Here is a 12,309-nt window from a genome sequence, read left to right on the forward strand (position 1 = left end):
CATGAGAAATGCTGGGCTGGAGGAAGCACAAGGTGGAATCAAGATTGTCGAGAGAAATATCAAAAACCTCAGAAATGCAGATGACACCACCCTTATGGCAGAAAGTGAAGAAAAACTAAAGAGCGTCTTGATGAAAGAGAAAGAGGAGAGTGAAAAAGTTGGCTTAAAACTCAACATTCAGAAAACTAAGATGGTGGCATCTGGTTCCATCACCTCATGGGAAATAGATGGGGAAACAGTGGAAAGAGTGACGGACTTTATTTTTTTGGACTCCAAAATCACTGCGGATGGTGACTGCAGCCATGAAATTAAAAGACACTTGCTCCTTGGAAGTAAAGTTATGACCAACCTAGACAGCATATTAAAAAGCAGAGATATTACTTCGCCGACAAAGGTCCATCTAGTCAAGGCTATGGTTTTCCAAGTGGTCATGTATTGGACTATAAAGACGGCTGAGCACCGAAGAATTGATGCCTTTAAACTGTGGTGTTGGAGAAGACTCTTGAGAGTCCCTTGGATTGCAAGGAGATCCAACCAGTCCATCCTAAAGGAGATCAGTCCTGGGTGTTCTTTAGAGGGTCTGATGTTGAAGCTGAAACTCCAGTACTTTGGCCACCTGATGAGAAGAACTGACTCATTTGGAAAGACCCTGATGCTGGGAAAGATTGAGGGCAGGAAGAGAAGGGGATGACAGAGGATGAGATGGTTGGATGGCATCATCGACTCAATGGACAGGAGTTTGGGTGGGCTCCCCGAGTTGGTGTTGGATAAGGAGGCCTGGCCTGCTGCAGTTCATGGGGTCACAAACAGTCGGAGACGACTGAGAGACTCAACTGAATTGAAAGACATAATCAATGTTCAACTTACTTACAGGTCCAGGAATGTGAATACCAGGGAGAGAATTCTTGGTGATGATAATTCTGCTTACCATTGCCATATTCATGAAAACTTTGTCTTTTAGTCTACCTTTGTCAATTCTCCCAGTTAAAAAATCTCTTAGAGGAAAATCAGATCAATTATAGTTTACAAGTACAAAAGTGAAAAATAAGGTTCCTATATTTTCGTACACTGAACCCCTCAATGAAGCAAGAATTCAGAAAGAGTTCAAAATTCTGTTGGGTATACTTAACTAATTAAGTTAGGCAATTGATTAGCTATGTATTAATAGATATCTTTATCTATAGCACCTAGTTTGCATAGGAAGCCCTACTTCAAGTCATAATTGAGCTTTCCATTTTTCATTGTTGATGGATGGATCACAATTAATCCTATTACTGTTAAAGAACAATGGAATTCACAGCTACCAATCTGTCAGTTCACAGATACTCAGACTAAGCCAACAGTTAAGAGACTTCCTATAAGTCACACAAAGAGTTGGTCAGATCTAGAACTAAAACTGGAGAAGGCAATGGCACCCCACTCCAGTACTCTTGCCTGGAAAATCCCATGGACAGAGGAGCCTGGTAGGCTGTAGTTCATGGGGTCGCAAAGAGTCGGACACGACTGAGCAACTTCACTTTCACTTTTCACTTTCCTGCATTGGAGAAGGAAATGGCAACCCACTCCAGTGTTCTTGCCTGGAGAATCCCAGGGACGGGGGAGCCTGGTGGGCTGCCATCTGTGGGGTCGCACAGAGCCGGACACGATTAAAGCGACTTAGCAGCAGCAGCAGGAGAACTAAAACTAGTCTCCTGACTCTATCTATTATTCTGTTTCTCATGTGCCCTGGTGTTGTGCGACTGTTTCCTTCAAGAGGATCACAGTTGGACTTTCTCTTCTAACAGCTTCTTTCTATTGAATTTCTCTTCATTTCCTTGACAGGTCATGATCAAGAAAAAGAAAGAAACTTTCTTGCTGCAAGATGAAGAAGCATCTGTCAAGTATTGTCAGGCTGAGCTTAAGAAGCTTTCAGACCCCTTGATGAAGAGTATTTCAAAAGGAACTTTCTCTGTCCCTGGAGGACACCGTCGCTACTTAGAAGCAAGGAGCAGGTTTGAAGAGAACTATAAACTCATTCCCAGGAAAGGAGTTAAGGTGAGGAGTAAGGGGATTGGGAAAGAACAGAAGATTGGAGTCAAAGGGTCTTGGCTGGTTCTTTTGAACCATTTTTGTAGAGAAAGCAGAGCATGGTGGTAGTTCTACACTTTTAGCTTTTATAGCCATAATTTGGCAGCTGCTTGGAGATCCGGGTTCAATCCCTGGGTTGGGAAGATCCCCTGGAGGAGGAAACAGCAACCCACTCCAGTATTCTTGCCTGGAGAATTTTAAGGAGAGAGGAGCCTCATGGGTTACATACAGTCCATGGGCTCACAAGGAGTTGGATATGACTACATGACTAACACTTTCACTTTTGTAAAGACAGGATCTATTATCAAGAATCTAGATGAAAGAGAACATTCCTTTCAATTAGCAAAGACTGTGATAGGTTTTGAAAAAACACTAAATCAAAAAGATACCAGCATCCCAATGTTCATAGCATCTTTTCTTACAATAGCCAAGACATGGAAGCAACATAAGTGTCCATCAACAGATGAACGGATAAAGGAGATGTGGAGTGTGCATATACAGGAATGCTACTCAGTTATTAAAAAGAATGAAATGTTGCCATTTGTGGCAACCTGGGTGGATTTGGAGGGCATTATTCTCAAAGAAATGTCAGACAGAGAAAGACAATACTGCATGATATCACTTACATGTGAAATCCAAAAAATACAACAAACTAGTTATAATTGAAAAGAAGACTCACAGGTATAGAGAACAAATTAGTGGTTACTAACGTGGAGTGTCATCTGCATATCTGAGGTTATTGACATTTCTCCTAGCAATCTTGATTCCAGCTTGTGCTTCTTCCAGCCCAGCGTTTCTCATGATGTATTCTGCATAGAAGTTAAATAAGCAGGGTGACAATATACAGCCTTGATGTATTCCTTTCCCTATTTGGAACCAGTCTGTTGTTCCATATCGAGTTCTAACTGTTGCTTCCTGACCTGCATACAGGTTTCTTAAGAGGCAGGTCAGATGGTCTGGTATTCCCATCTCTTTCAGAATTTTCCAGAGTTTATTGTGATCCACACAGTTGAAGGCTTTGGCATAGTCAATAAAGCAGAAATAGATGTTTCTGTGGAACTCTCTTGCTTTTTCGTCGATTCATGGGGTTGCAAAGAGTCGGACATGACTGAATGACTGAACTGAACTGAATGTGGATTGGGGGCAATATAGGAGTGAGGGTGAGAGGTACAAGTGACTGGGTGTAAGACAGGCTACAAAGATATACTGTAAAATACAGGAAATATAGCCAATATTTTATATTAACTATAAATAGAGTATAACCTTTAAAAATTGTGTAAAAAATAAAATAATAAAATGTTTAAATGAGTAACCCTAAAATGGACTTTCTGCAAAGTGTAGGGAAAATTAAAGAAAAGTTGTTCTCAAGAAGCTTGTGATCTTACCTGAGGACACACAAATAGCCATTGGATATGGTGGCACAATGATTATCACACAGGTACACACTGATAGAGATAGTGACAGGGATGATTGCAGTGGTACTGATGGTGATGACTGACGTATGTGGAGCACTCACTACTTCAAGTGTACTTTAGGTGTTTTGGTTAGACCATCAATTTAGTTCTCAGAATAATATAGATTAGATACTGCTATCATCTTCATTACAAAATTGATAAATATGACATAAGGAAAAAGAACTACGTTACCTAATGTCCCATATCTGTCAAGTGGTAGTGCTGATAGGGTAGCTGTTAGGTTCTTGGCAGCCATTCAGAACTCAGAATAAAGCTTAAGAAAACTTCCTGGAGAAAGAGGCAAAAGCTACAAGTTGAAATGTCAATAAACGATAACTTAATAAAGAAAGGGTTGGTGAGCATGAGTCAGAGGGAAAGCAATGTGCAGGTAGAGCAGTTGCAAACAATGGAGGATGGGTGTTTTTACAACTGCACATAATTCCGGCATCTATAACCACTGTGGGGTCTGAAGAAAGGTGAAGAATTTACAGAGTCAAACCTGGAGGGTCGTTGCTGTTGTTCAGTCACTAAGTCATGCTTGACTCTTTGTAATCACATGGACTGCAGCCTGCCAGGCTTCTCTGTCCACCATATCCTTCAGTTTGCCCAAATTTATGTCCACTCAGTCAGCAATGCTATCTAAACAGCTCATCCACTGTTGCCCCCTTCTCCTCCTGCCTTCAGTCTTTCCCAGCATCAGGGTCTTTTTCAGTGGGTCAGCTCTTTACATCACATTGCCAAAGTATTAGATCTTCAGCTGCAGCATCAGTCCTTCCAATGAATATTCAGGGTTGATTTCCTTGAGAGTTGACTAGTTTGATCTCCTGCTGTCCAAGGGACTCTCAAGACTCTTCTGCAAGGTGGGTCATAGAGGATCCTGCTGTGATTCATGTTGGAGAGTGTTTTGCCTATGTTCTCCTCTAGGAGTTTTATAGTTTCTGGTCTTACATTTAAATCTTTAATCCATTTTAGTTTATTTTTGTGTATGGTGTTAGAAAGTGTTGTAGTTTCATTCTTTTAATGAGATGGATGAAACTGGAGCCCATTATACAGAGTGAAGTAAGCCAGAAAGATAAAGACCAATACAGTATACTAACACATATATATGGAATTTAGAAAGATGGTAATGATAACCCTATATGCAAAACAGAAAAAGAGACACAGATGTACAGAACAGACTTTTGGACTCTGTGGGAGAAGGCGAGGGTGGGATGTTTCGAGAGAACAGCATTGAAACATGTATATTATCTAGGGTGAAACAGATCATCAGCCCAGGTTGGATGCATGAGACAAGTGCTTGGGCCTGGTGCACTGGGAAGACCCAGAGGGATCAGGTGGAGAGGGAGGTGGGAGGGGGCATCGGGATGGGGAACACATGTAAATCCATGGCTGATTCATGTCAATGTATGACAAAAACCACTACAATATTATAAAGTAATTAGCCTCCAACTAATAAAAATAAATGGAAAAAAAAAAATCTTCTGCAGTACCACAGTTCTAAAGAATCAATTCTTCAGTGCTCCACCTTCTTTAGGGTGCAACTCACACATCCATACATGACTACAGGAAAAACCATAGCTTTGACTGTATTGACCTTTGTTAGCAAAGTGATGTCTCTGCTTTTTAATATGTTGTCTAGGTTGGTCATAGCTTTCCTTCCAAGGAAGAAGCATATTTAGTTTCACTTTTGCACTCACCATCCACAGTGCTTTTGGAGCCCAGGGAAATAAAATCTGTCTGCTTCCACTTTTTCCTTTTCTATTTGCCATGAAGCAATGGGACTGGAAGCCGTGATCTTAGTTTTTTTTAATGTTAGGTTTTAAGCCAGCTTTTTCCACTCTCCTCTTTCACCCTCATGAGGCTCTTCAGTTCCTCTTCACTTTCTGCCATTAGAGTGGTATCACAGGCATATCTGAGACTGTTGATATATTGCTCAGCAGTCTTGATTTCAGCTTGTGCTTCATCCAGTCGAACATTTCACATGATGTACCCTGCATGTAAGTTAAATAAGCAGAGAGACGATATACAGCCTTCACATACTCCTTTTCCCAACTTTGAACCAGTTTGTTTTTCCATATCCAGTTCTAACCGTTGCTTCTTGATTTGAATACAGGTTTCTCAGAGGACAGAAAAGGTGGACTGGTAATCCCACCTCTTGAAGAATTTCCCACACTGTTGTGATCCTTACAATCAAAGGCTTTAGCATAGTCAATGAAGCAGAGGTAGATTATTTTCTGCAATGCCCTTGCTTTCTCCATGATCCAACAAATGTTGGCAATTTGACCTCTTTGAAACCCTACTTGTACATCTGTAAGTTCTTGGTTCATGTACTGCTGAAGCCTAGCTTGAGGATTTTGAGCATAACCTTACTAGCATCTGAAATAAGTGCAACTGTGTGGTAGTTTGAACATTCTTTGACATTGCCCTTCTTTGGGGTTGGAATGAAAACTGACCTTTTCCATTCCTGTGGCCACTGTTCTTTTCCAAATTTGCTGACGGAGTGAGGGCAGCACTTTAACAGCATCATCTTTTAGGATTTTAAAGGGCTCAGCTGGAATCTATCACCACCACTAATTCATGGTAATGCTTCCTACGGCCCATTTGACTTCACACTACAGGATGTCTGGCTTTAGGTGAGTGACCACACCACTGTGGTATCCAGGTCATTGGAACCTTTCTTGTATAGTTCTTCTGTGTATTCTTGTCACCTCTTCTTAATCTCTTCTGCTTCTAATTAGGTCCTTATCACTTCTGTCCTTTATTATGCCCATTCCTTGCATGAAATGTTCCCTTGATATCTCCCATTTTATTGAAGAGATCTCTAGTCTTTCCCCTTCTATTGTTTTCCTCTGTTTCTCTGTATTGTCCATGTCAGAAAACCTTCTTATCTCTCCTTGCTATTCTCTGGAACTCTGTATTCAGCTGGGTATATACTTACCTTTCTCCCTTGAGTAGGGAAAAGTACTAGGCCATTGAGATATGAGCTAAATCAAATCCCTGATGTTTACACAGTGGAGGTGACAAATAGATTCAAGAGATTAGATCTGTTAGACAGAGTGCCTGAAGAGCTATGGATGGGGGTGCGTAACACTGAACAGGAGGCAGTGACCAAAACCATCCCAAAGAAGTCTGTAGGTTCACTGAACAATAATTTCCCCAAGAAGATACTATATTGATGTTGCCGGACAAGTCTTTGCTCTTTGTTGTTTCCTCAGGCAAACCAGGTCCTCCAGAGCTTCCTGCAGTCACAGGCAGAAGTAGAGGCAGCCATCCTGCAGGCAGACCAGGCCCTCACTGATGCGGCCAAGGCCATGGCAGGTACAGGGGAGGACTGAGCTCTCAGAGGGGAAGGTGGTTCCTGTGCTGCCCTTAGACAGGTGTGGGAGCAAACACTTCCTGGAACCAGAGCTTCCTCTTCTTCTGTGGAACCTCTCTGCTACATGTGGAAATAAACAAGGGAGTTTGGGTTGTATGTACATCCAATCAGTGTGTCTACATCATATACCAAAGCAGGTTGTCTGATGTGGTAGCAGGAACAGTCAGACACCTTCCCACCAATTTAATGTCATTTTAGTCTTTGAGCTCAGGAAGGTATAGCTCAGCATAACCGTTTTTTGTTTAAAACTCTTGTGAAACAGAGGAACGTACCAAAAGACAAGCAGCAGAGATGAAACAGGATCTGCTAAAACAGGAACTGAATGATAAGAATCAAAAAATGGAGGCCCAGGAGAGAAGCCACACGGTAAGTATAGCCCAACTGATAGAGAAGTTCATGATGGAAAGAGAAAACCTTCTAAGAGAGGAGGAAGTGCTGGAGCACAAGTCTAGATGGGCATGGGCAGAGTCTGATGGACAAAATGCTAGTTTCTCAATAATAAAGGGACAGAAATATGACCTATAGTCAGATCCCAAAGAGAAATCCAAAGACAGGTTTCATGTAACATCAATGTGGATCGTGCTGAAGACTTACCTCTGTAAGACTCAGCATCTTCTGCAGTGCTAAGGCTTGGAAGGGACAAACAACGACCCAGGCTCCTGGACTGAGGGTCACACTTCACTTAAGTGAACAGGATCCCAGTCTTAGAGTACTTAGGACTTGCAGAACAACCATCTGAGACCTGTAATATTCCCATCTGCTCTCAAAAGTATCAACTGTACTTCTACCAAATATAGGATGTTGAAAATTTCAAGTTGCTACATTTTTTCCAGATCTGCCTGATTCACTTTATACACCTAGAGTAAATAAATTCTTTGTCCAAACCTGGAGTTTCAGTGTTCTAAAGAGAGTCAGCAAACCTCATTATTTGTGACATGTGCGTGGTCACCCTACCTCAAGGGGACTGAGAAATATTTAGAATTCACCTACACTCCCTCCCAAAGTGCAGTCTTAGGGCTAGACCACATAACTGGTATAGTTTTAAGTCCTGACTTAGGCCTAACTCCTCCTTGCTCAGGGAGATGGTGTTGAGGGATCCTGGGAAGCTAAACCACGGATGCTGTCACTTCCCACCATGTTCAAACACTTGGAAATACTGGACAAACTCATCAAAGAGTATCTAAAGTAGTAGGAAATAGACACATGTACTGAGCTGCTGTAGTTGTTAGATATAAAAAGATGACAATTGGATTTTCAACAGGGTACTATCTTCTTTTTATAGGTGCAAATGGAACAACTCCATGTGGACTTTCAAAAGAAATCTGATGAATTACATTTTGAGTTAACTAGACTACGACAAGTAACTGAAAGAAATGAAAATACGTGCTTACTACTTCAGGAATCCTGGCAGGTTTTACTTTTGTGTTAATGTCCTTATGAAGTGGCTTTTTTTTCACAATGTGCATAGGGATGATGCATCTCATGTGAATTATTAAATGAGTTGACAATTCCACTTAAGTACATTGTAAAGGATTTCATATAATAGTTGTTAATCTTTGGAATATGCCATGGTAGTTTCAATCCAGAAAAGTTTAAAAATAAAAAGAAGTTATTACTGAAGAATCAGGGCCTGGAATCCAAATATCTAAGTAATTTTGATTGAAAGTGAAAGTGAAGTCGCTCAGTCATGTCCGACTCTTTGTGACCCCATGGACTGTAGCCTACCAAGCTTCTCCGTCCATGGGATTTTCCAGGCAAGAGTACTGGAGTGGGTTGCCATTTCCTTCTCCAGGGGATCTTCCCAACCCAAGGATTGAACCCAGGTCTCCCACATTGTAGGCAGACGCTTTACCATCTGAGCCACCAGGGAAGTCCTAATTTTGATTGAATTAATTTAAAGAAATGGAGAAGTTAGTAGGTAATGATTGATTCATAGAAAAGTTTTAAGAAAAGTATAAAAACAAATCATAAGAGAAAAAGTCTCCATGAAACAGGTATGAAGATGATTTCTTTAAGCCATAATGAGCCCTTATACATCAGTGAGGAAAGAGCAACAATCACATTGTTCAAATGGGTAAAAACTTGAGAATATAAATGTCTAATTTTACTGATTATAAAAGACATGAGGGGTAAAATTAGGAGGGACCTGTGTCACCTCTCAGATGGACCAGAAAGTAGTTTGGCACGAAATTAGCAGTCTCTGATATATGTTAGGAAGAGTGAAGATTAATGCAAATATATACCAAACTTTAAGTGAAAATACTGTTGATACAGCAAGTTCTTATTTAGAAATTTATCTTAAACATTTACGTACCCAAATTGAAAAAGAAATGTATGGTAGTATATTTATTGAGGGGATTGTTGTGATCCCAAAAGACTGGAAACATCTCTAAAGTCCCTCTGTCACATACTAGTGCGATAAATCCTGGGACACACTTACACAGGAATACTCTATAGTCACTGAAATGAAAAGGGAAACTCTATTTGTGCTAAGGTGAGGCAATCTCCAAGATGTTGCTGCTCAGCTGCACAGTTGTGTCTAACTCTGCAACACTACGGCCTGCAGCACGCCAGGCTTCCCCGTCTTTCACTATCTGCCAGAGTATGCTCAAACTCATGTCCATTGAGTTGATAATGTCATCCAACCATCTCATCCTCTGTCACCCCCTTCACCTCCTGCCCTCAATCTTTCCAACCATCAGGGTCTTTTCCAATGAGTCGGCTATTTGCATCAAATGGCCAAAGTATTGGTGCTTCAGCTTCAGCATCAGTCCTTCCAGGGAATATTCAGGGTTGATTTCCTTTAGAATTGACTGATTGGATCTCCTTGCTACCCAAGGGACTCTCAACAGTCTTCTTCAACACCACAGTTCAAAAGCATCAATTCTTTAGCATTCAACCTTCTTTATGGTCTAACTCTCACATCCATACATAACTACTGGAAAAACCATGGCTTTGACTATATGGACCTCTGTTGGCAAAGTGATGTCTCTGCTTTTAAACATGCTGTTTAGGTTTGTCATAGCTTTCCTTCCTAGGAGCAAGTGTCTTTTCATTTCAAGGCTGAAGTCACCATCTGCTGTGATTTTGGAGCCCATGAAAATAAAGTCTGTCACTGTTTCCATTTTTTCCCCCCATCTATTTGCCATGAAGTGACAAGATTGGATACCATGATCTTCCTTTTTTTGAAATTTGAATTTTAAGCCAGCTTTTTCACCCTCCTCTTTCACCTTCATCAAGAGGTCAAGATATATTATAAGTGAAAAAAAAATAAAGATATAGAAAGTGTGTAAGTTGCATTACTGATTTAAAACATAATCAGTATATACACACATTTTCCTCTATTTCTGGAAATAGAAAAGAAACAGGTATCCCTGAGCACAACAGGAATGGACCTGCATATCTGAGATAAAAAATGAGAGAAATAGGTTCATATGACATATTCCTCTGTGGGTTTTATATTTTGCATGAATTATTACCTACTCAAAGATAAATAAATATAAATAATGAAATAAAAATAATAATATATGGAATGGAATAGTTCTTATGACAGGATGAAAGTATCAAACACTATGCGAAATAAAAACTCAGCTCCATAGGAGGAATCTACTTATTACAGCAGGAAACAGAAATGCATCCTGATATTGTTGTCATTAAGGCTCTGAACTGCTAGTCCATAAGTTATTCTCAGGTGTAAAGTCTATTGGAATGTTGGCTGGAATGACCTCACAATTCCTGCACATTTATAAAGATCATGTATTCAAAGGAGACTCATTCAATTTCAACTCAACATTTTAGGTATTCTTGTCACCTCTTTAATGCTAGCCTCTTGTACTCAGAATGAACTGGGTGTGGTGTCCCTCCTGTGTGCTGCCATCATACCATGTTTCAGTCTGACCACAGATTTTCATATAATTTTGATATTGAAATAACCTGTTTATATTCTGTCTCCCCTACTGCCTCATGATCTCATCTACTTGATGATCTTCACTGTGTATTTATCTCCCCTACAAAGTCCAGGTGTTCGAAATCCCCAGGTGTTCAAACAATGTACGTGGATAAATACATGACCTTCCACTCTCAGGACCACAAACTGCCATTTCCTCACTCTATTAACTGCTGCCTAGGGCACTCAAAATCAAGAACAGTTTTATGAACTAGTACTAAAAGGATGGGCTTCCCTGGTAAAGAACTCGTCTACCAATGCAAGAGACAAGGGTTCGATCCCTGGGTCAGGAAGATTCCCTGGAGAGGAAAATGGAAATGCATTTTAAGTATTCTTTCTTTTTTTTCTACTATTCTTGCCTGGGAAATCCCATGGACAGAGGAGCCCAGTGGTGTACAGTCAAAGGGGTTGCGAAGACTTGGAAACCATTCAGCAATTAAAACACCAACAACAACGGAAAGGACTTGGGTGGAAAGTACATGCACACCCGTCTGAACCTGTGCTCTTCTCTGGAAGGGACTGGACACCCCACGTGCTCTGGGTTCCTCGAACTTCTCTGCAAGAAAACTATCCAGCAATGAGGCCATCACCTTTGACCCACAAACAATGATACTGTAATTGGCGATACTCCAGTTGTCATCATAAAGCAGCTGTTCAAGGAGCTTCTGTTGAAATAAAACTATACTTTTGATAGGAAGATATATTTCTCACTGAATATGACACCCACAAGCTGACAGACCATGGCATCTACCAGATAACTCTGCTTTCTTAACACTCAGTTGCCACTTCTCTAACCAAACTCTCTGGAATAAGTCCTGCAGCTTGTCTAGTCCCCAAAGACCCTCTGGTGTTACCAGAAGAATGCCCTGAATACCAGAAGTTTGGATGATCTGGTAAAGGGGGCAGTGAGGATTTCTGCTTTCCCATCAAATCTCCCTGACACACATGAGAAGTAATGCAAACAAGAAACAGGCATACATGTTTCCACCATGAAGTGATCATGGTTTAGAGAAAGAAAGGGGTCAAGAGTAAGGGACTGGACAGTTAACAGCAGAGTGAAAGGAACCTGCATTGCTCTGATGTTCAGTCCTAAGTGGTCGTCTATTGGAATAAAGTTATACTCATCTCAAGACAAAGTTCCAGGTGAAAGGCCTCTTCCAGACTTCATAACTAATAAATATATGCTAATTGCTAATGGAATTAAAGATCTATACAAGTATTTGTTGAACAATTCTGTAGGAAGGCAGCATCATAATCATTTTTTCACACGGTACTTAGTACAGGAAGAGTGAGCCACTCTGGACATCTCTACATCCCTATCCCTTTTTCCTTAGATTTGGGTATGGCGTGCTCACGAGGGTCTCTTGCCTGTTGACTGGGTATTACACAGTCCTCCCAGAATGTATTTATTAGGGAAATTATTTAGTGTTACAGATGGATTGTCAGAACTCATTAGAAATGCAAAT

At 40.7% G+C, this 12,309-nt stretch overlaps 1 protein-coding gene across 5 annotated transcripts in view; it reads left to right on the forward strand.

The window, feature by feature from the left end:
* The window catches only part of LOC133041079 (guanylate-binding protein 6-like), a 49,208-nt gene extending 37,193 nt beyond the window's left edge, over positions 1-12,015 (forward strand). For 3 of the 5 annotated variants that reach the window (XM_061121451.1, XM_061121454.1, XM_061121453.1), the window contains 5 exons: positions 1,822-2,034; positions 6,737-6,839; positions 7,160-7,263; positions 8,180-8,304; positions 11,360-12,015. In XM_061121451.1, the coding sequence (XP_060977434.1) occupies positions 1,822-2,034; positions 6,737-6,839; positions 7,160-7,263; positions 8,180-8,304; positions 11,360-11,453 (639 nt within the window). In that variant the 3' untranslated portion in view covers positions 11,454-12,015. Of the gene's footprint in view, positions 1-1,821; positions 2,035-6,736; positions 6,840-7,159; positions 7,264-8,179; positions 10,186-11,222 lie in introns of those variants that run through there. The other 2 variants (XM_061121456.1, XM_061121455.1) reach the window with 2 other exon arrangements.
* The last annotated feature ends 294 nt before the right edge of the window (positions 12,016-12,309 follow it).

The sequence above is a fragment of the Dama dama genome, chromosome 20, assembly GCF_033118175.1.
Source record: "Dama dama isolate Ldn47 chromosome 20, ASM3311817v1, whole genome shotgun sequence".
Classification (NCBI taxonomy): Eukaryota; Metazoa; Chordata; class Mammalia; order Artiodactyla; family Cervidae; genus Dama; species Dama dama.